The sequence below is a fragment of the Carassius carassius genome, chromosome 30 (genome assembly GCF_963082965.1).
Source record: "Carassius carassius chromosome 30, fCarCar2.1, whole genome shotgun sequence".
Lineage (NCBI taxonomy): Eukaryota > Metazoa > Chordata > Actinopteri > Cypriniformes > Cyprinidae > Carassius > Carassius carassius.
In genome coordinates this window covers 6,826,772-6,851,456 of record NC_081784.1, presented here as the reverse complement: position 1 = coordinate 6,851,456, position 24,685 = coordinate 6,826,772, and the positions used below count along the sequence as shown (strand labels likewise).

At 36.3% G+C, this 24,685-nt stretch overlaps 1 protein-coding gene across 5 annotated transcripts in view; it reads left to right on the top strand.

Annotated features, from left to right (window-relative positions):
• Window positions 1-282: 282 nt before the first annotated feature.
• Window positions 283-24,685, top strand: part of LOC132110482 (adhesion G protein-coupled receptor B3-like) — a 164,686-nt gene continuing 140,283 nt past the window's right edge. For 2 of the 5 annotated variants that reach the window (XM_059517125.1, XM_059517122.1), the window contains exons 1-2: window positions 288-664; window positions 2,407-3,172. In XM_059517125.1, coding sequence (XP_059373108.1) covers window positions 2,422-3,172 — 751 coding nt within the window. In that variant the 5' untranslated portion in view covers window positions 288-664; window positions 2,407-2,421. Of the gene's footprint in view, window positions 665-2,406; window positions 3,173-24,685 lie in introns of all 5 variants that reach the window. The other 3 variants (XM_059517124.1, XM_059517123.1, XM_059517126.1) reach the window with 3 other exon arrangements.

Genomic DNA, 24,685 nt, shown 5'->3' with positions numbered 1-24,685 from the left:
CAAGCCTCTTATGAATTATTATTCCAGTGGCTTCTGCTAAAAACCAAACAAAAAAAAGTCCATGCGGTCGCAGAAAAGACACTGTGTTGTTAGCTCCAGTCCGAGGGACATTCCTCTGCCTTGATTTTCCCATAAAAAAAGAGTTTCTATGTTATCCAAGGGAAGGGGGGTGAGATGGTGAGAGACGCAGCTCGAGACGTCCATACGTGCCTTATCTTAGTGGCAGTGACGTGATATTGCAGCTCCAGTCCTGAGGCTCGGCGAGAAAGCGCTTTCCATCTCACTCCACAGCGAGTCAGCAGCATCCTCCATCCGTCAGGGATTGCGCTCTGCCTACTACCCGACCTGGGCATCTCTTGAGGGACGGCCAGACAACGACTAATGCTCAGACGAGATTCACATCATTTTCAGCCCTCGCTAGTGTCCGCTGACTTCAGTTGCGTTCTCATCACTTGGTTGCGTTGAGGTAAAAAAAAAAAAAAAAGGAGCGAGATGATGATCCAGCCTGGAGACTAATGCATTTTTGCTCATTGACCATCGTGTTGCTCTAGACTTTTATTCATAGGCAATGGGAGATAACGATTCGCAGGGGAGCGACACGTTTCATTTCTAAAGGATGTTTCCGAGTATGTGGGAAAAATAGCCATAGCTTTCAGAGTGTAAGGTAAGACCTATATTTATTAATAATAATAGTATTATTATTATAGTTAAGTAGATGGATAAATATGTAGCCTGGGTTTAAACGATACTGAGATGGCCCTCGCCCAAGTTTATCCCTCTACAATGCATAAACGAGTTAAAGATCTGACTTCCACGGTTCATTCTGATTAATGCAATACAAACTACGCCAATGTTTCAGAGGACTCGAACGTTACACCAGGGCCAGTGGGAAGTTAAACGATGAACGATGAGTTTCACAGGCAAATGATACAGAATAGAGTTTGGTGCCGACTGTAGCCTATATCTTAAAATCCGGTTTGGTGACCATATTCAGGTTTGCACCCCCTAAAAACTGACGATTGACAATCACGCTAGACTTATTTTTGTAGGAGAGTGTGAATATGAAAAGACGTCGCTGCAGTTTTTATTTATTTAGCTATTCCGCTCATTACTGATCGTGACGCGACACGACAATCTGGAAAGCTCCCGTGATAATGAACGAAAAGTGCCAGCGTGCGACGCGACACGGTGTAAAGGAAAAGTAGCGCGCGATGATTGCAATGTGCGCCAATACTGTCTCGTCCTCTGTAATCGTGTATAAGCCCTCTTTATATTGCATCGTACGCGTTTTGCTTTGTTTTTCAAGTATTGCCGCATTTAAGGTGATCAAAGAATGAAAATAAAGGCTCGGTTTGGGAATGCTGTGACACTGCACACAGCTGCAATGCCTGCAGGATTCATGCAAACAGGACATCGAATTGCTTTTCTCATCTGCTGGATCTCCCTCTCTCTCTTTCTCTCTCTTTCTCTCTCCCTCTCCGCCGCCTTTCTTTCAGACTTCTAGAATATGTGGGAATTCAACACATTTGCACACATTATGATGAGACACGTAGCCTATAGCAGATCGTCACAGAGAGAAAATCATTACATCGAAATCAAAGTTTTTGCCTCATGAAAATCACAGACTGCGTTCATTAAATGAATTAGATGATGAAAGTAAAGCTGCTTTGATCCTTGCATGGATCACGACATTATAGTCCATCCATTCAACCGGATATGATCCCTTTTTATAAAAGACGGTATTTATTAAATGTGTTTTTTTATTTTTTATAGAAATCCCAACAGTGTCTGAGCAGACAGATATGTAGCCTAGTTAGGTGATTATTATCAGGTCAGACATGTAGATCACTGCAGAATTGCGACACATTACCCTCGAATGAACAAAAAACAAAGCGTTTTATTTTCTTTTTTGTTCGTGACATGCAATGCCAACCTTTTTTATCCTTCAAAACGAACGAGTCGCTACATAATATAACCACCAGAAAGCTACTGAATGTCAGTGATCATTGTGTCCGACACTGTCAGTCATTCAAACACGGTAAAGATCATTCAGTGTGTAATGATCTTATTAAATGATAATTTGATCGCTAAACATTATGCAGTTCTATCCTGCCACAGCAGATGCCCAAAGTTATTACCCCCAATTTATTAAACACCACAAGGTGGCAATGTTTATCCGAAATGTGTTACATTCCCATGGAAAGGATCATTTGGATCTCTATAAAATCGAGATGGTGGTTTATGATTGAAAATAGGTGATGCAAACGAACAATGTAGGTAAGTGTGTGTTTAACATAAAGCTAAACTGGATAGTTAGGAGATCTTTGACTGAAACTCCTTGAGAAAGCATCACTTCACACCATATAGGCTGACAATATACGTAGTGCATCTCTGTTTCTCTTGCAGGCCAAATGACATAGGATGAAGGCTGTTCGTAATCTGTTGATTTATATATTTTCCACCTATCTCCTGGTTATGTTTGGATATACTGGTGCCCAAGATTTCTGGTGTTCCACACTGGTAAAAGGAGTTATCTATGGATCTTACTCGATAAATGAAATGTTTCCCAAGAACTTCACAAACTGCACTTGGACGTTGGAGAACCCAGATCCTACCAAATACAGCATCTACCTAAAACTTTACAAACCAGAAATTAGCTGTTCTGAATTCTCTCTGCTGGCTTACCAGTTCGATCACTTCTCTCACGAGAAGATCAACGAGCTGTTGAGGATCAATGAGTCCATCGTGCACCTGTGTGATGACGCCAAGAATATTTATGTGTTTTTGCATTACGACAAAAATTTTGTGCAGCTCCGGCGAGTGTTTGCCTATGATTACAACGGATTGACGACGAAGAAGACAGAAGAGGAGGAAAGGTCTATGGTGGAGTTTGTGGTTTTAAACAAGGCGAGCCCAAGTCAGTTTGGATGCCAGGTGTTATGTACGTGGTTGGAAAACTGCTTGAAAGGAGAGAAAGCTGAATCGTGTGGAATAGTCTATGCTAAATGCACCTGCCCACAACATTTAGGCGATGGGGAATCTGAAAGTGTGCTGATGCTCAGTAACGTGGTGTTGCCTTTAAATCCCCAAACCGAAGGATGCCTGACTCCTCAGGTGCGCTCGGCGCAGGTGTGCAATCTGAGCGCGGAGGTGCGGCGCCCATCCAAGGAGGGTGAGTATGAACCAGACAGCTGCAGGCCTTTAATGCTGGAGATCTTTTCACAGCTCCATTACATTGCCTTTATAATGCCCCCTTGTATTCCTCCACCCTTCCACTTAAAAGAACACCAAAAACAGCTCGCTGTGCTCTGCTATTGATGTCTTTGACATTTTTGTTTAGTTTTACAACAGTTTCTGGGTGTACAGAACAGGATTTTATGTTTTTTATGTTATGTCAGAAGTGTAACCACCTGGTTTGCGATTAATTAATTGACCCCCCCCCCCCCCTTTTTTGTTTTTTGGAACAGTCTAATGTGCTTTTACATCATGTTATCTCATGTTATATCCTTTATCTCCTTAATTGCAAATCCAAATGGCAATACAAAATTCCTGAATACTGTCTTTGGAAAAGCTTTGGCAATGAAGAGATTCAGTTGAACCTAAAGCACCTTACACAATACTTAGCCTTTTTGCCCAAATGTAATTGTTATGCTGCTGTCAGCCTCCATCAGTGACAAGCGATCAATCGTCCCTCTGCTGTCCAGCTTTGTCTCCTGCCATGGATGCTGGCAGCAACAGATTGCCACAAATGCCTTCGAAGGAATTTGTTAGCAGTATAAACATTTCTCATGGGGGGATGTTGTATAATCGAGCAGTATCGGGGTCACCGATGTTACAGCTAATTAGCATCTGTAACATTTCACAACTGGCACAAGATAAGAAATCAACTGGAGGCAGAGATGACCCAGCCTACTGTGAAAGGACAACAGCACACAGAGATGGTTGGCCGAGAAAGGATGCTGACAGTCTCACTTCAATCCCAGCACACTGATTCAGAAATAATGAATAATAAGGTGGCGATAGAAAGAGAGAAAGAGAGGGAGTAACCATTCTATAGCATTCTGGTTTCACTAGCTGAAAATAATAACCCCCTTGGGAGAAGGTGGCAGCTTTCCCGATCAAGCGGAACACAGTGCTTTGGAATTGTCAAGGTTCAGTTGAGTTAAGTAGGCCCCCAATTTCGTTTTTCATCCCCCTTTTCAAATTACCTTTTATATTCCATTCCAAACTGTGTCATATTCCATTTACGATCTTGTAACAGAGAGTGATTTTCATTTAGTAATGTTTTAAATATGAATCAAGCTTGAAATTAAGATTAAGCCATTGATTATTTTGTCCCCCAGTTATTGTGCGAGCGTTTTATTATATCACAGACTCTATAATTGATATCACTCTTTCTCAGTCTATGAATTCTTAAACAGAACTCCCATCTCAAACAATTTTTTGTATAAAGTCATCATCATAGGCACTGGAAATATAGCTTTACTAGTAAAAAAGTAATGTTTCAGTAACTTTCAGCTATCTGCATGTTTAGAGAAGCTTAAACGCACCAGCTTATTTTTTCCTTTTTTTTTTTTAAAGATTACACTGAAAGCTTCTATTTATAGAGCAGAGGCTTTAGTGGATTGCTATCACAGGTTTAAAAGAGCACACAGCCCCGCTGTAGTGTGAGAATGAGGCTTCTGCCCTCCCGGACGAGCGTTCAGCAGCGCACGCCTTCAAACAGCCTCGACAAAAAAAGATCTGTACTGAGCGGGTCCAAAATAAATGGTTGTCTTTGATATCCCTCATGCCTGGTTGTGTGCATGGTAACAAAGTGTGGTCTTTGAATGGGGCGATGAGAGGATCTGGTTTTCTGGTTCATTACACTCTGCAGGATGATATCCAGCAAGCCAGCAAAAACATGAGCTTGATTATACATTTATGATAACATCAGTGTTTCAAATGCTGCCTCGCCAAGAATGAAAGTAAAATGTTTTGAAATGTAAAAACATATTAGACTTGCATAATGGATAATTATGATGTTGGTGCACATTAAACGTACTTGAGCAGGCATTAGCTGATTGCAGGAATATTGCAGTAACGGATTTATGGTTTTGTTGGTGTATTAACACGTTAGGTTTGTTGAACATGGCTTCAAACAGGTTGATGTATTTGGCTATAACTAACCATAATTTCAACAAACAGATATGAATCTAAATCAGCCATATAGTCATTTGTTTGAGGACACATATTCAATCAGCCAGAATGTGACCAGGAAAGGCTTTTATACCCTGAATGTTTGAAACTTTATATTCAGAGTTGCAAGCCATTTTTAAATGTGGCACATTTTGACAAAAGTTTGAACGTCACCCACACATAATCAGCAGTGAAATCCATCTCACCAGCCTTCATACTTTTAAAACTAGTGATTTCTGTAGAAATGTCAACCTTGGCCATGAAACCGCGGCTGGGAAAATGGGATGCCAAGGCTAGTTTTGCACTGCAAGTTAGTCTATAAAGTAGGCTGCCACAATTTATTCACAGCTCCAGCACTCAACTTGATATGGCATGGTTTTCTGATGTGACATAAAGGACTTATGAAAAAATAACAGATAAAATGGCTTTGAATTAAGTTATGCAGAAATGTTGACCATCAGAAGGGATTTAAGCATTATTTTCTTTTTTTTTTTCACTCCCAAGTCCTTTATATTGTTCATGCACCAATGTAACTCATATCTTACTTGGTACTGAGTTATTTTTGTACCACAGTCTTGTTATGGATGATCTTTTTAAGCAGTGGTCCCCATAGGGCTCCTTGCTTTTGTGTGGTGGCCATATATGGGACATGCGGGCAATCGCACGTTCTCATTATCGGCAAGTGGCATTTCTCTCTTTATTTCTGTATCATCTCCTCTCCAGGCACAGTTACACTTGATGTGATGGCTCAAAGTCAAATGCTCCGAATTGTGTCTCCTAAATTAGTCACAAATGAAGCCCTGCTGGAGAAGATGAGCCACGTCTCGAGGCTGTTTCTCATTACTCTCTGTCTCTCTCTCTCTACCACTGGTCTGCCCTCCTCCATCAGTGGCCGTTTGCTCTTTTGCCTGACCATTTCTGGAGAAGCAACTTGCCTGAGTGCACTGCAGGGTCCGGGCCCCTTGCACTCAGATCTGTGGGGGAACTGAACTGTCACTTTGTGCAAACGACCCTTGTCAGGCCCAGGGCTCCAGAGCGTGTTGCAGAGCAAGAAAGGGGAATTTGGCTGATGCTAATGAAGTGCACGTCCACAATGTGTCAGTTTGTGCTGAGTAATGCACATGTGATAATATACTCCCACTGGAATTTAAAATGTCAGATTTCAGAGAAACATGAATGGTTACAAATGAGAATGAAGAGTGAAATGATTTATTTATTATTCTCTGACCTCTGAGTGTTGGGTGGATTGCATCATTGTCCCAATTAATTATTTGTAGACTTTCTTATTGTTGCATTTGCAGAGAAGTTTTTCTGAAACCCTTTGGGTTTTTTGTTACAATCCAAAGAAGATATTGAAAATAACACTGCTTGCTTATTGTTAGTTTAGAAGAGCGAGGCCCCTTTTATGGATGCCAGGGGCCATGAGAAGGCTCTGCATCTCCTCTGCATAGTGCAGTCTTTTATTCACATTTGATCAGCAGTCACAGCGCATCATGTTGATCACCATTGTTCCCTCAACTTGGAGGCCATCTTGAATTCTAGTCACTTCTTGAAGGGAGAATGCGTGCATCAGTCTTTATTGTATCAGTCTTTAAAATATCTAATTTTATTTTTTGTGCTTCAGGTGTCTTGCTTTATGCAAAAATAGATTTTTAATGTCAAAGTGAAATTCAGTTCACAACCCATTGTACATTTTTTAAATAAGTTATTATACTGTATTTATTATGTATATATAGCGTTTATTGCCAGAGGAAAAGAGGAGAATGGTTGAAAAGTAAAAGGGATTATTGATGCAGCTAAAAAGAAATGTTTCAGAGGCAGAGCGAGTTATTGCATTTTGATACAAGATTACAGAGGCACCAGGATTGTGCATTTATATAGTAAATAGGATCCACTTGATTTATTTACTGACTTCAAGATTCTGACTCTGATATAGGTAGGAGGAAGTGTTAACATACATGTTTTAGCATACATCCATAAAAATTGTATTTACCAATATGATGCAAAACCACTGTGCTACATGGATTATTTGTGAAGCTCATATCAATCAAATTCATATAAGTAAAACTACTTCTAAAGCCTTTTATAATGATGCCCGTGTTAGTTTTTGCAAAGCCAGCAAGAAAAAAAAGTAATAGATGCTGCTAACTCTCTAGTGTGTTCAACCTTTATATGTGATGTATTAGTGCAGTTTCTAGATATCACAGGTATGCGGCATCAGACAGTGGCAACAACAAAAACTATTTAAACTGCTTTATTATAGATGAGTTACACTTTTGTGCTGGGGTGGGTGGTATATCACAAATGGTCTGTTTTTATGCACATATGCAGATATTGCTCTGGTGGCAATTATAAAATTTGCATTAAGTTTGTACAAAAAAAGCAAGCTTTTTTCCTCATGAAAATCATTTTAGCATCCATATTATGTCTTGTGCTTATATTTTTTAAACAGACTGGCCTCATTCCAATGTAAGTCTCTTATTATAACCTAGATATTATTTTAATAAATATTATCTAAGTAAAGAGGTACAACTGGAACCCAAAGTCCATAAATGTTTCCAGCTGTGCAGCTGCTATCTCTCTTTAAAATAATAAAACGCTCTATATGTTGTCATTTTAGGAAAAATATTCTATCCTGCATATTTTCCTGTTAGACAGTACAGCTATAAACGGGTGCATATTGAATCAAATTTTAATCTACTGAATTGGGCTCCTCTCTGTCACTTTGAAAAACATGAAGGGAAAGGTAGCCCTAAGCAAAAGTGTTTTGTAATTATTCATACGTTCCTCTGTGTTTACAGAGTCAAATTTAGGTAGATAGCTGTAATTGATCACGTGGACACACAATAAATCCCAAGGCTTCAGTTGTGATTTCTTATGTTTTGTGTAAATAAATAAGTGAGCACGAAATTAGCATTTGCATATTCAGAACTCTGCGAGGTCGGTTTGGCCAGTATAACACAGTTCAGATTAATTATGTGATTTGAGAATATTGTATTTTTTCTAGTTATAGACAAATCAAATGGGTTTCATTTTAACCACATCTTCTCTTTCATCACCATTTTTAATTAATATTGATTGGCATGAAGTAATATTTATGCAAATGACCCGATTTGCATGTCCCAAATCATTTCTTTTTCATTTACCCTCTTCTTTGGTAGGCTTGAATCTGTTCTCTGCCAGTCAGTTACATCCCACAAATGTTTGGCAAGTTCATAGCTTAGATTTCCTGGGAGGTCCCTGACTGCTGAATGACCATATGGTCCTGTTACTACCATCATCATCAAAACGATGCTCTCATGCTGCATAGGAAAATTGATGGCTTCTGATTGGAGGATTAAACTTTGAAAGTGTCATCTAATCAGCTTTCGAGCACAGTGACTAGGACATCAAAAATGCTGAGAACTGCAAGTAAAAAGAACACTTAGGCTGTTCGTGATTATTTGTTAGAGTAAGCAAAATGTTCCCCATGTTCTTTCCATTCATTTTGGCCTTTCAGACACAATTTTACGAGAGCTTTGGTAGTCCTATCATGGCTTCCAAAATATTTTGGCTTTCCAGATTATTTGAAAGTAGTTACATCAAAACGATATCAGATTTTCTGTAGTTTTAGGAAGATTATGTTGTCAAAACATTAATATAAGATTATTGTTAGCCTGCGATTATGCTGTGACTTTTATCTGTCAGGATTATTTTACTCTGAATTGAATGTTTAGTGTAAATTTCTATATATGGGCTCCAAAAGCCCAGAATATATTTTTTCACCAGGTTTTAAGATATATATATATATATTCACTTTAATAGCCTGAAAAAAAGGACTTGCACATTGCCATTAAAGTAAAATGACTCAACCTTAGCATAGGATCTTGATAAAAATCCAAATTTTAGATGAAAATTTCAGATTGCATTTAGAGGCTTTTGTATCTGAACTCTTCATATATATATATATATATATATATATATATATATATATATATATATATATATATATATATATATATATATATATATATATATATATATATATATATATATATATGAAGAGTTCAGATGCAAAAGCCTCTTGAAAATGAAATTACCGTTATTATCATTAGTATTTGTCAAGAGTCTTTCTCCGGTGACACATTAGGCTGAAATGTTTTAAAACACTCATTGATTCATTATGCTTTGGCATGACCCTGTTCAGTGGCCATGCTGACCTACCGTTTGTCATTGTCTGATTAGAAGGGATTGCAGATAACAACAAGCTCTGAACCTGCAGAAATAAACAGCATAGATGCGCCTAATTAAAGTATTCCCTCTTTGGAACCTGTGAGGTCATACCCTTTATATCCTGCTGAAACAGTTATAGCTCTGTATTTAATGCTGTGTGTAATTTCTGCACTACTAGTGGCAGAAATCAGAATTGCAATGGCTGTTTTTAAATTAGTCTGACCAGATGCTCCTCGCTGTCTTCGACTGGTCAGACAAAAAGATGGGTTGAGACACTGTTGCTGTGATGTGATGTTGCAGTTTTTGCAAATTCAGTAATTTAAGGAGGAGAGATATTGTGTGTTGGTACAGTTTAAGAAAAAAATTAAATAAAAGGAAGACAGGTGTGAAATTAATCATTTGTCACAAATTAATATTTAGTCACAGAAATTATGATGATGCCCCTCTGAGCTTTACAAACAAAATGGCCAGTGATATTTCTGGTCTTCCTGGTCTCATAAAAATGATTTGAATAGTTGTCTTTGTATGAAAAACAGCATTGGTAGTTAGTTTATTGACATATGATTTTAGCAGGAAAGTGGGTGGAGCAAAATTGCGGACAATAATTGCCCCTGAGTTTTGTGTTTTAAATTATTTAGACATTTTGAGGCTTCTCTGCATGACGGAAATTAAGCTCATATTATTAAAGTCTGATGATAAATCCTCCATTAATATTCATTTACCTCTATTTATCTGAAACAGAAATAATGAGCACATCCTCTGTTTCACATTACTGGGGAGTTTTGTTCTTTGGCATCTCTTGGGAGGTCGTTCTGCACCTTTTTGACACAGATATTATATAGAATTATATAAAGTAATTCTTGAGGAGTTCAAATTTGTCTTTGTGGCTAACAATGGACTGCTCATGGCATTGATTCTGTTCATGCACTTTTAAAGTGTGATACAGTGCAGGGTTATTTAGCTGATCAAAAAATATTTGGCCGCTCGGGATAGTCCAACATGCATTTGATTCAGATTTTATGTGAATAGCTTACAATAAGTCGCTCCAAGTGTGAAATGAGCTGAACTGATTTGTACGGACAGTGGATGGGTTTGAGCCTTTAGCTGGATAATTCATGGCTGCCTCAGACTCTTTGTAATGATAATAATGACATCCGCCCAGTGCTGATATCATTCTGAAGGAAAGTTTTTGTCATGCACCGAGAAAATAACTAGAAGAAGAGGATTTATGGAATGTGGCTACACTTCCTGTTTAAAGTTTAAGATATTTACTCTGTAGAAATACGATTACTAAACTAGCATTGTCTTTCTCCCTTAAAAGCAAAATATATGTATATTGTGTGTGTGTTTCATTGTGGATATATTTAGTGGTTTATCAGTACGGCTCATATTCAATTATCATACATGCTTAATTGTAAAATGTAAAATTTTTTACCTGTTAAAAAAGTTATTATATAATATTATATTGTATTGTAATATTAATATGGGGTATAAGTAACATTCGTGGTGTGAGATTTTGTGTCTTTTATGGTTATGACAAATATTGTAGTGTTATAGAATGCAGTTACCGAATAAATAAAAAAATCACATTAATATTTAAAATACTGTATCCATGTTAAGTTATTGCATCTGTTTAATGAATTGTTATTTATTTATTTATTTATTTTTTTGTCCTCAGAAATAGATGATGACTGAGGCCACTACATCAAAGCAAGAACCAAATGTGGTTGTGTTCACGTTGTCCTTCATACTTCAAACACAAGTGTCGTATGAATATGTGCTGCCAATAATGTGTCTCTAAAGATACAGTGGTTTGCTTTATCTTGAATTTTTTGTTTGTAGTGAATGCAATTCATACAGTATGTACTTTTTCCATTTTAACACCTGTGCCATTTTGGAGAGAAATGAACAAAAAAACTCACTGCATGCCATGAAAATCCATATTTTATGCCTTGTTTTTTTTACACAGTTGTCTCCCCCATATATCGTTGTCACTCATCCAATAAAACTATGAATATTCAAAGATTTTAACTTTTCTCTGCCGAGCAATACTCCAGCATATATTATACTGTCAGATCATCTAGTGTTCCATTGTTGCAATTGCAAATCGTACCATGGCAATTACAGTGAGCATAAAAGAGGTTTTTCCATTAACATCTAAACTGTATTCGAACCAAATGAACTGTCAGTCACAAAAACTGTTCTGCTATCTGTAATATCCCAACTGAGCAGAAGGAAGCATCCACTGAGAGATAATTTAGCATTGGTGAAAGAAGTCAGTTTAAGTGTGCAACTCAGTCTTTTGAGACTTCTTTTGTGAAGTGCATCATGCTATTTTGGACATTTGCTTGACAGATATCCCTTTGAGATCTGATATAAATCGATAAAATAGTGAAAACTACTCAAAATAAAAACATGTTTAGGATATAATAGATAAAAAAAATCGAAAACTAATTTTACTTGCATTGAAGTGCAGTACTTTATATACAACAAGGACATGAATAATTAACTTAAAAAAATTCCACAGTATACAGCTTCATGCTGTTTTGAAAGACCAAAAATAAACAAGTTAAAAGGATTTCATTAGTCTAATAAAGCATCAGAATGGAAACAGGCTTATTTTCTCCCTCATTATAATGTAGGATGCATGCACAAATAAAATTCAGTCACCAAGAGAGGGAACTTTCAGAAATGGGCAATGAGATTAACTGGCCTATTATTAATGTTAGAGCCATTAAACAGTGATGTGATAGGACCAACCATAGAGATGAGAGTGCTTCTCAAGGACGAGTCGATGGAGGGTTGGGCGTCCGGGGAGAGCCGACGAACACACAGACTGACACAACCTTAGTCGAGCAAGACTGCACTTTAAAGTCACCCTGGGCCGCCACGTGGAAGCCTCCGAATAGTCGGGGGTCCGCATGCTTCAAAAGTTATTATTTTCGGCAATATTCTCAGCTGGGATATTTGAGGACATTGTTTGTTCAATAGCTGTATACTATAATGAGAAGAAAGATAATTTGCATTTCTTTTCATGTTATGCCATATTGAAATTAAAAACGCGATTGTGTTTCACTTCAGAATCGAATAGAAATCTTTGTTGCATCTGTCATATGCTGATAGTGCAATTGAAAAAGCAATTATAGCTTAGCGACAGTTGCTGCAAGTATATTACAACTCTCTGTGAGTAGCACTTAGCAATTAAATTGCCACTTTTAAATGTACGTGTACAAACTGTTATGAAACCATATATTTTTAAAATAGGGTGATGCACAGTAAGAAACCATAGGCTCATGTTATGGAGGTTTGTAAATTATTTTGTTTGACTGAAATTTGTAATTATACAGTATGTGTGTGTTTTAAAGCATACTCAGCCCTGTATTTTGACAAGTTTGTAAATCTAGATCTTAATAGAGCCGATCAAAATGTCACGAAAAGCTTTTAAGGACACTTTCATTTCCAGAAGTTTAGCAGATTTCTTTTAAGGTCGCTGATCACTGCGCTTTTAGACATTTTTTGCCCTGAATACATTTTAATTACTTCATTTTTAATTGACTTCCTAGACGGTCTTGCTCATTTTGCTCTATCTGTTAAAACGTGACAGACAGGGCCGAGCTAAGTATGATGTTTTGACTTGGCCGTAAAATTTGAAAGCAGGATCAATTTGTATGAATTTCAAATGTAGAGAGGGGATTCGCTAGTCCACTGATAGCACCCTTTTTTCATGCACTGTCTGTGTTGTTTTCAGGTTCGCTAAACGAGTTATGCAAATCAGGTAATGGCGCAAACGTACCCACAAAATCTGAAGGCAATTTGCATGCCACAATTCTTGTTCTTATAGGTTGGTTCTGAGTGCTACGTTGTGGAACGATGCAGCAGACTTCTGCAGTCTTACTCCATAAATATAAAGACAGAAAATATAATGAGCCTAATTTGAAAAGAAACAAAGTGTGTTTGGGCTACAAAAATGTGGATGGCAATTTAGGCGCAATGCTGTGTTAATGCATTTAACTCCTTGGTAAACTAAATGGTTAGGTGCAGGTGGTTAAGATGCAGATTTCTGTACTGAAGGTGAAAAAGTGACAACTTTCAGCAAGAGTTTGAAGTGAAGGATATACAGATGATTTTTCCCCAGATGAATAACAATTAGAGTGTATATAATTTTACATACGAAAACAAGTACACACACTGACCTTGGCCTGAGTTATTTTTTGAGATTGTTTCTCAAGGCATTATTCTCTGATGCATAATCCTTAAAGGAAATGATGATTTCTCTTTGTTCCCATGTGATTATGCTAACAAATGCTAATTTCATTTACGCCCGATGCATAAGCAGTCTCCGCTTGCTTTTACAATTACTATTCCTTTGATTACTATCACAAGTAACCTTGGCATTATCTATTAGAATCATCTTTGATGCAACAGAAACTGGAACATGAAAGAAATGTCATCAATGTTTATGAAAATGATCCTAATTCTGGTGGCGTTCTCCAGTGAAATGCAAATATTGCAGTGGCACTTTTGCAGGAAGTTGTCAACTTTGTTCAGTCCATTTATTTCTCCAAAAGCCTTGGATAAATGTTCAGATGTGGATTTTTCAAGGTTGATCACAATCAATTACAGGAAGAAGACGGGAAATCGCCTGCGGTCTGTGTTACATGTACATTGTGGTGTAAGCGAGCAGGTTGAGATATCTCAGGAAAAGTCTAGCTAAATTGATTTGCCTGTTGGGCTTACTAAGCAGATTTATTAAATGTGTCAAAAAGTTTCTTACACAGCAGAAAGATGGCAGGTGTCTTTTAAGGGAGTTTGATTCTTTAGTAAACAATGACTTTCTCCGTTTTATTTTATTTTATTTTATTTTATTTATCCAATTCTCATATCTTACAATCTGCTATAAAGAATATTTTTTAAATTCTTTTTTTTAAATTTAATTTAATAAGTTCATTTTAATTTAACTAGTTCTTCTATACTAAACAAACGATTTTTTCAGAACCCTTTTTGAATCACAATAATCATGCAACTTAATTGTCTAAATTATTGTTGTTATTATTATTATACATATAACATAGATATTAGGTTGCATAGTCCTAATTTATGCAAGGAAAGTAATTTGAACCTTTTATCTCCATAGTAATGAGGATTATTGGTTTTACACATGCATTTAAGCCTTTAAAGTCATATTAAGATTTTTATTTTTATTGGTTAGATACAATAGTTCCTACATGACAATTTTCTGTCTCATGACCAGGGGCGCTGCACAAGATCCCGGGCCCTATGCATAGGCAGTCCTAATGCCCCCCCCCCCCCCCCCCCCCCTTCCCCTTTAAAATATATATTCCAGACTTTTCAAGGGCCCTCTCTTCCTTTGGGGCCCTGGTAATCAGAACTGGTTTTACCCCCAGTCGGACGAACCTGGTCATGACTGCCAGAACTTCCAGACCACAGCACAGCGAGACGTCTAAAAGCCAGACATGCCCCCTGCCATCTTGCTCACACATTGACAGAAACACTTTTACAATGGGTAACTTGATTACAGCATTTTAGTATTGCTTTCTGAAATTCGCCCAGGTGAGTAAATCAAGTTCTCAGACAATAATAACCAAACCGCAGAGAATTCAATACATTCTCTCAATACTGGTGGCACATAAAAGTCTGCGACACCTCATGCAGTATCACAGAGAAAAATGGAACTCAAAGGACACAAGTCATAATGTGATGTGACAGAAAATCAGAGGCACTCAGGAAATAGTCCCCACATGAAGAATCAATAGAAACAGCCCACCTGAGCAGCCCTTCTCCTCCCCTGCCCTCTATCTTGGTACCTCATTCTTTTAGGTAACAGGAAGCTGAAGACAATTTCCCAAAAATCTTTTTTTTTTTTTTTCAAAAACCAGGATTGAGGCAAACAGGTGTCCACACATATCCAAGGACACTTTAAGTAAAAAAAATAATAATAATCCACCCAGGGTTTGTTATATACATATATAAAAGGTTTTCCATTAGAAATGGTCATTGTGTGGGTTTATTTATTGGCAATTGAGCATGTTTCTCTGTGTATTTCACGCCGAGTGATTCTTGTAGTATAGTATTTGCTGTTTGTTTTGGACCACAGCCTCAGCTCATTTTCTTGAGGGGCGGTTGAGAAAATGGGTTTTACTCCTTATAGCGGTTGTATGTGAGATCAAAGGAGTCTTTAATTGGTATCATGTTCTTTGTGATGTGATGAGTGAAATGTAATTCCTCTTTTCATGCATATCTAAAGATAAAACACAGTTTAGGTCAAGATATTTCATGTAAGACTTTTGTCTTCGTTTAGTAAGGTGTCAAGGAGACGTAAATATTTGATGTAAGAAGTTGTGTTCTGTGCATCTAATGATGGTTTGTGTTGATCTGAGAGTGCAGTTGGATCCTGCATTTCATCCATGGGCAGTGTTCTGTGCAGAGGCTTTGTTAAATATATAAAGTTTTTATTCTTAATATTTATATTGTGTGTGTGTCTGTGTGTGTAAATGTGTGTATGCAATGCATGTTTATGTACTGTATTTATAACGCATACAGTATATACTGTATTATATAATTCATTTTGCATATAAGAAGTCTCTTGTGTAAGATGTATTTATTTTATAAAAAATATAATAAAACACAAACATTAAAAAATATTATTACATTTTATTTAAAACAACTTTTTTATCATAATAAACAGGTTTTCTGTGATGGCAAAGCAAAATTATTATTATTATTGTATTATTGTGTATTTTTTTGCGTAAACAGACACTAATAAGTGTATTAGCTTTTATTGCAATCAGCTGTGATTTATAATAAACGTTAAATAAGTTACTATTTATGAATAGTGTTCAATTCAGCCATTTAGATGTTGCCTTAAAAGGAAGCTGCATAAATTTCCATATTAAATAGATTCGTCATATGAAGTAAAAAAACATTTTTACTATATGGGAATTTCATATATGTTATAAACTTACATCATCATGTACCCAGAGTTAAGTTATAGTTAAGAAATTTTTATATCACCATATAGATAACATGGCAACATATGTCATATGTTACATTTCCTTATAGGAGCACACTATGTTTTTGAACAAAGCTAAATCTGTGTAGTCCAGGGTCATATCCAAGTGGACAAGATAATGAACGTTGTCCTGGGCCATGTGTAAAGTGTCCACTAAAAGGTCTCTTGTGTTATAGCCTACTCATTGGGTCCGGGGGGAGTGGTTGCTCACGCTTTGTGAATTTAAGTGATAGTGCTGATATGTAGTTTAGTGATTTTCTCAAGGGGACGAGTGTGTGAGAGCAAGACTGTGATCTTAGTAATCAGCACATTTACTTGTGATTGAATCTGCCTGTTCATCTGGTCTCTAGTAAAAATTCACTCTGACCCACAGACATTGATGAGCTAACAGAAGGTATACAGTGTTCATCAGATATACTCATCAACAAGCTACCATCCAATTCTGTAAAAAGTAGACCATACAAGAACTGTATGGTTCAAGGTTGGAAGAAATGAAATGACTGTGAAGTTATGGTAAAAGCGAGAAAGAGACCACTTTAATAATCAGGATGAAAACAATCACTAGCCTATGTCTCCTTGGGGACATGTTTGTACTGATCAGAAAGATATAAGAGCAGTGTAAGATAGTGTGCTTTGTTCTTGTTAAATCGAACATTCCGAAGCTCAAATGCAATAATGAAAGCTGTTACATTTCATGCCATTTATTTGCTTCTGGTTGACATATTACATCCAAAATGAATGTCTTTCCAACTTTCTTTCTGTTATGTCTGACAGTTAATACTGCTAAAATAAAGAAATACAGAATGTGGGGTTATGAAAGCCAGTTTCACCTCAGAGTAAAAAATACAACAGATAATTGTAAGATAGAGGTTCAGATAAAAAAAATAGCTATGTTGTGGCCAGGGTTATTAGAGTTAACAAAAATTAAACCACAAAAACAGTTTCGGTACTTAAAATAAATGTTATCTTAAATATATTACTCATCAATGGCACTTATTTATTTTCTTAAGGATCTCTATCACCATGGCAACCATTCTGAACCTGAATGGAACTGGGTTGGGGGAAAAACGACTGAATAATAGAATCTGCATTTTAAATGTAACATTTATCTTATTGTGGTGAAAGGGCAGTTTGATAATAAAGGTGTTTAATTGCATGGCTACAGCTCTCTGTGGCTGCACTGGGGACGGTAAGGAAATCCATAGAGTGTACGGGCATATGGTGCTTCATAATTTAAATGGTTATTTTTGTGTGTGGTTGTCGGGTTGCTGGAGAAAATATGCAGAGATGTTGAAAAACAGCCATGGTGCATAAATTTAACTGATTAGATGGTTAGTATGGTACTGCTCTCCTTTTTTGAGATTGATGCACTGCATTAAATGCGTACATGATGCAAATAACCTCTATACTAGTCATGCTGACGTGAGGTTGTTCAATAATGGGAATTTACACTATTCTATTTGTTTGCAGTGGAAATGCATCAAGGCTGTTAGCCTGGTGTGACTCTTGTGGTTCCAGAGGAAGAAAACCATTGACTGAAGTCATGCACATATTTAATCCCATAGATTAACTAATAATACAAATAAACTATTAAATTGATAACATTAAATCTTTTATAAAATAAAATAGATGGAAATCTTGTAAACTGATGAAGAAGTGGGAAAAAAAAGACAAATTAGCAATTTTAGGCACTTTATAAATTTGAAGGTGTTCATTCAAATCGTTTTAAACAAAACCTGGGAATACTGTTTAATTGGTAATTCATTTAAATGTTTTTCTATTTCTTCAGTATCACTTATTATCCTTTTATTATTTAATAATATTCTTTTAAGTAACAAAACGCTGTCCATCATCGTCCAGAAAGTGACATAATTTTAGTGGGACAAACATCAGTAAGTTTTGATGTTTGTGTTGTATGCACACACATATATGTGTGTGTGTGTGTGTGTGTGTGTGTGTAGTACCTTGAACTTAAAAAAAATATTAATTAATTAACTGCAGTGATAATATGAATGATACAGATCTAACTAAAGCAAGTTTAGTGAATTCTATTTGGCAATTTCTTGATGTAAGATGGCAACTCTCAAGGCAAACAGATGCTTGTCCCAATCTGGGAATACAATTCTTCAAGTCCACAAGTGTACTTCACTGCATCTCTCACGCTCATCAGCTCAGTGAAGAAGGCCTTGGCATGTTGCTTCAACACTGAGGTGCAATGATTGCAGCTTTCTTCTCTGATTAGTAGTAACAAATTAGAGAAACAAAACAGATAGTGAGAGGGATCAGCATTCTGTGTTGTGTATGTGTGTGTGTGTGTGTGTGTGTGTGTGTGTGTGTGTGTGTGTGTGTGTGTGTGTGTGTGTGTGTGTGTGTGTGTGTGTGTGTGTGTGACAGAGTAGCTAATCCACTGGCTAAATGATAGAATTTAAAGCAATATTAGTTGAACATGAGATAAGACACTGATCTGATCTGGGGCTGGATTCACGAAACATTCTTAAGAATAAAATTCTTTTTAACTGCCAATTTCTTCTTATTTTCTAACTTAAGAAAAAATATAAGGATATTTAGTATTCCCCCCAAAAAAGAATGTTTTTATCTTTTTTCTTAAGATTGTTCTTAAGACACAACCTAAGAAGAATTCAAATTCTTGAAAAGAATCTTCTTAAAAATCTTCGTAAATAACTTCTTAAATTTAGGACAGCCCCAGACTTGTCTTAAATCCCAAAAAATTAGAATAATTTAATGAATTTATTGGGTTATTTCAATTTAATTGTTATATTTAAGCATTACAACGACATATAATACATATAATACATAGGAAGACTAGGGATGTGCACGAGTTTTCTGAAGGGACAGCGATGACTGTTAATGTAAACAATGATCGCTCATGATTAGCCTACGTGTGACGCTGCTTTTTGCTGACTTCAAAACTCATTAGCAACTCTAAAACGAGTCAGATAGGGAGCTTTAATTGAACGCCGTTTTTTAGCTTATAAATACATAATCTTTGGCAGTATTCAGCACATATGATTGCGCAGGATCCATTTGCTGTAGAAGCGTGGACTCACATACCGGAAGCGTTCAGTCAGATGAGAGCGCAAAAACACAAAAACACGACACAAAAATGAATAAAACATACCGCTGCAGCTTCAAACAGGCTATTTTAAAAGTAACTGTTCAAAAACAGGCCGCATTAAAAACATGAAGCTGAGCGCAAGTCAAAGTCGAGACGATAATATACAGTCTATGGTGTGTGCTTATTATGATTATTAGGGTAATCTATATATTATTATGGTATATATATATATATTAGGGGTGGGAGAAAAAATTGATTCTCTGATGAATCACGAGTTTGTTTATTTTTCCCGCATATGGCACATTGCTTGACAGTCTTTGCTTCCACCCGAGTGTTTTACTTTAGATATGCTTTCACATATTAGTTGCACGAAACTCGCTCACTAACAGACTTTCACATGCGCTTTGTGTTTGTTGTCCTGAAGCGCAGTTTCTGCTGCGATTAAATGCACTTGCATTTTCAAATACCTTTATATGAAATTGATGTACACACAATCAGTTATATTTTCATAGCAGGAAAAATCATCTGATATCGAAATAGATCTATGCGTGAATGCAGCCTGTTAAAGCGGCCACTTTCTATGATCTCATCAGTAATAATCCAACGACAATAATGCTGAGGAAAAAAATAAAAATCCTCAACTATTGTCTGTACACGTTGGGACACTTGAACACTTATTTTAAATAAGTCATTGTTTAAAAAAATAAAGTAAATTTTGAACCAAATAAATTTGATATAAAATGTATATGAAAATGTAGCCATGTGCAGTAATATTGAAAACTGAGAATGTGACGCAGCATGAAATTGAGTTGATAATGATAATCGTAATTAAATTGAATTGTGAAACCAGTGAAGATTCACACCCCTGTTTTTAATATGGCAGTACTGACATACAGAGATTCCAACTATAACAAAAAAGCGTATAACTGCAATTTTGTTTAAGATGTAATGTTGTAAATATGTATTTGCACAGCAGAAGAATTAATTGAAGAAATAGAAGAAAAAATGTAGATCAAGAATCATTTTGGAATTGGATCGTGACTCATGACTTAATCGTAATCAAATAGAATCGTGGGCCTCTGAATCGCAATCGAATCGAATCGTGAGATACCCATAGATTCCCACCCCTATATATATATATATATATATATATATATATATATATATATATACCATTTACTGCAAATTTATTTGTAGTGGTTATTTTTTTATTTGTTTATTTTTTAAATGAAGAGTTAATCAAGCTAATAAGAGACTAATAACTAAAATTATTACTGCAAATTGATACAATTGATCCAAGATCATGTAAAAACCATATAGACACATATTTACCCCCTAGTGGCAAACCATTTAAATTTTGTAACTCTTACGACCTAACGAAGCCTTGTTTACTGAAATCACGTGACTTTGATACACATTCTGAATCATTGGTTCAAAACAAATGATCCACAAAGATCTTGGAGCTTCATAAAGCAGTGTCAAAAGCACCCATCACTAGTTCTGATGCCAAAAAGAGGGATTTATTTTCATTAGTATCAAAAATGCTTTATGTGTGTGCGTGATTGTGATAAAGTTGTGGTTGTTGTCAGTGTGGTCAAGTGTAACGGGCTAATCAGTGCTATTTTCACTCCGGTGGAGTGTTGTTCACAGCTGTTCCCGAATCAGCCCCCTACGGGTACGTATGGATCACACCTTTGACCCCCACTGAAAAATTCCCAAGCGCAGGAGCCCCACAAGCTGAGAGCTATTTTGCTCATGATCAGATAGCTGCTGCAGTCTCTAACCCAGAGGTCAAGGCTGCGGGTGGGTGCTGGCGTGGGCTAAATCACAGATTTAATCAGTGATTGCTCACTTTCCTGTCCAGGCTTATCACAGCAGGGCATGCAAAATGGCTGGACACTCGCACAGACCTTTTATCCAGAGTGGCAGTACATGTGGGATCTCTGTTGCATCCTTGAGGTGAATTTCACCCTCCATTTCCCGATGCAGACCCCTCCAGTGCATCTTCCACCTTCTATCATTTGCATTGCTTATGGATGCTGGACGGGATGAGCCATTGTTTGAGCTGGATTGGTCCTGACATATTGTATGTTGCTGGCACAGCAGTAAACTGTTAGAGGAAGTGGTTAATGAATTCCATCTTATTGGCGCATTTATCCCAGACTACGACAGGGTGCTGGAGGACACACACGGAGAGGGTTGCTTAGATGCAGAATCAATAGTTTTTAACAAATGCAAATACTAATGTCATATCTGGTTTGTTTTATAAATGGCTTAAGGCCCCTTATTTCGAACTAAAAGAATGAGATCACTGAACAGCATGGCCAGTAAACATCAGTGAGGAGTTTGCTGTGATACAGTCACTTGTTTAATGCTCATTTCTATTGTCTATTGTAAAAAAGAGATAACAGGTTTCTGCAAGCTTACTTACTGTAATATATATATAATATATATATATATATATATATATATATAGAGAGAGAGAGAGAGAGAGAGAGAGAGAGAGAGAGAGAGAGAGATTATTTTGAAATATACACTACCATTTAAAAGTCTGGGGCTGGTACAATAATAATAATTTAAAAAAAAACATAAGTGTCTTATGCTCACCAATGCTGCATATATTTTGAAATACAGTAAACAGTAATGTTGTGATATATTATGACAATTTCAAAGAACTTAATTTATTTTATATGATTTATTCCTTTGATGGTAAAGCTGAATTTTCAGCAGCCAATATTCTTTCAGAAATCATTCTTATACACTGATTTGATGCTCAAGAAACCTTATTCTCATTGTTTAAAACAGTTGTGCTGCTTAATATTTTTGTTGAAACTGATTTTTATAGGAAGAACTGAAAACTATAAAGATGATGAACAGAAAAAAAAATCTGTTCATAATATACATTTATATAAATATAAAGTCTTTGCTTTTTAATTGATAATTTATATCATTTTAGTGCATTCTCACTCAAAATGATTAATTTCTTTCCAAAGAAACAAAGGAAGAAAGGAAGGAAGGAAGGAAGGAAGGAAGAAAGAAATTTACTAGGGATGCATGATCACGATTTTTCATGGCCGAGTCCGATACCGATTTTTTTACAAGCAAATTGGCTGATTCCGATACCGATTTACGATTACTTTTTTTTAATCTTTAAGCAACAAACAAGAAAGAAGTAAAGTATGCATAAACAAGATGTTTATTTGGTATTTAATAGGCCAAACTGGCTTTTGGGTATTGAAAACAATAACCTCAACCATCTGAAATTAACGGCAGTATCTGCACAGTAAGCAGTTTTAGTTTTTAAATTTGAAAACAAAAAACAAAAGGTCTTTACCAGTAAAACTAAATAAGTATGCTATATAAATACATTATTCCAAAATGTTAAAATCTAAATGTTGGTGCGAATAAAACAAAGATGAAAAGTGTTTCATTTATCCAATAAAAAAAAAAATTAGGGTAATGATTCACATATTTTTTTACTTGAGCCAATGAAAAATAAATAACTTTTGTCTCAAGTAATGTTTTTTTGATGTGAATCATTACCCTACAATTTTTTTAATTAGATGAATGAAACACTTTTTTTCACTGTGCTACAGCAGGTGATTTTTAAATCAAATTAAGTCAATGTATTTTTAAGGTAAAATAAATCTATATCATGTACAGAACTGACGTTTACTTCTGGCTTTTCAAACGTGTATGCAAGTTCTACTTTACAAAAGAAAAAAAGAAAAAATCAGTTTTGTCACAGTTTCGTCCGTTTCATTTCTCATCCAACGCGAGAGAAGTTGAGCTAAACACCCCTTCACAGGGCACGGACAGGTACAGTATTTTCTCGCGCAGCTTCAGTGTGGAGGAAAGGTATGGAGTCAAAATAACGCCTTATATATATACGCAAAAAAATTATAGTAAAGTTAAAAAATAAATAAATAAACGCTTCTGTGCGCTGGCATCCTCCACAAGTTAAGAGATTTTAAACAAACACTTGCAGTTAACCAAATGAAACAATACACATTTTAATGCTATAAAAGTGTGCACATCGAGAGAAATAAACAGCAGATGTTCACGGTAACAACTTCTTTAACTTGAGCAAACGCTGCTAATACACATACATTTGTTAATAAAGTAAATAAAACGAAAACATGAATGTTTTAATGCTATTGAATAAAAAGAAACGATCCACTCGAAAGTCTCGCTCATCATGACAGGACCTGGATCAGTGAGCTGCATCTCGGGCCGATGACTTCACTTCCAGAGAGGCATGTTGTACACGCCCCTGTCCCTTGACTCCACCCCCACGTCAAAACAGTGCCACAAAGAGAGACGTGCAGAAAAATGAAGCGCAAAGGGAAAATGGTATCGCAAGCTCAAACTAGACTTACACGCAAAATAAAAGCAGCGTTGCAGATAAATTAATAGATATGACCATGGAAAATATGTATTGCAAAATCATTGCTTTCACGCCGTTTCATTTATGTTTTGCAATTCTTAATTTTTGTTTGCAAAAAGCTAATTTATTTTCCTCAATACTTTAAAACTTTATTTTCTTTTGCAAATCGTAATTTTTTTGCGTATATATAAGGCGTTATTTTGACTCTTATTTGTGCGCCAGTACAACAACGGCTGATCGCTTCCTGCTATCTGTGCCACAGACGTGTAGCTCTGCACTTCCATTGCTGAACGGCTGCCCGTGTCCTGTGCACAGATTTCGAAATAATTCCACACAAATGACATGATAGCGAATTATTACAATAAAGTCTGTGCATGCGGGCGCACTTCCGGGAAAATCGGCTGAAAAAAGACCAAAAACCTGTCAACCGGTGCATCCCTACATTACTATGGTTATGGAAGTTGTATTCCAAATCAGCAGATGTACCATGTTGCAATAAAGCTAGAATGCGGTTTGCAAGCAGTTATTATTTTTCCAGTTCTGTTTGATGCTGTAGAAATGCAGAACATTTTTAATTTTAGTCAAGTCTGCTAACATTCATTTTTTTAAACACTTGTATTTGTTTTCAATTTAATAGCAATTCTTCCATTTATTCAATTGTTCCATCTAATATTTTGTGAGGTATATTTAGTAAGCGTTTAGACAAACTTACTAGCATATATCTATTATCCCTATTTAAGCTTCTCAAACACTGATTATTGCAGCTACTCTCAGTGTGCCAGTAGACTAATTCACATCTAGA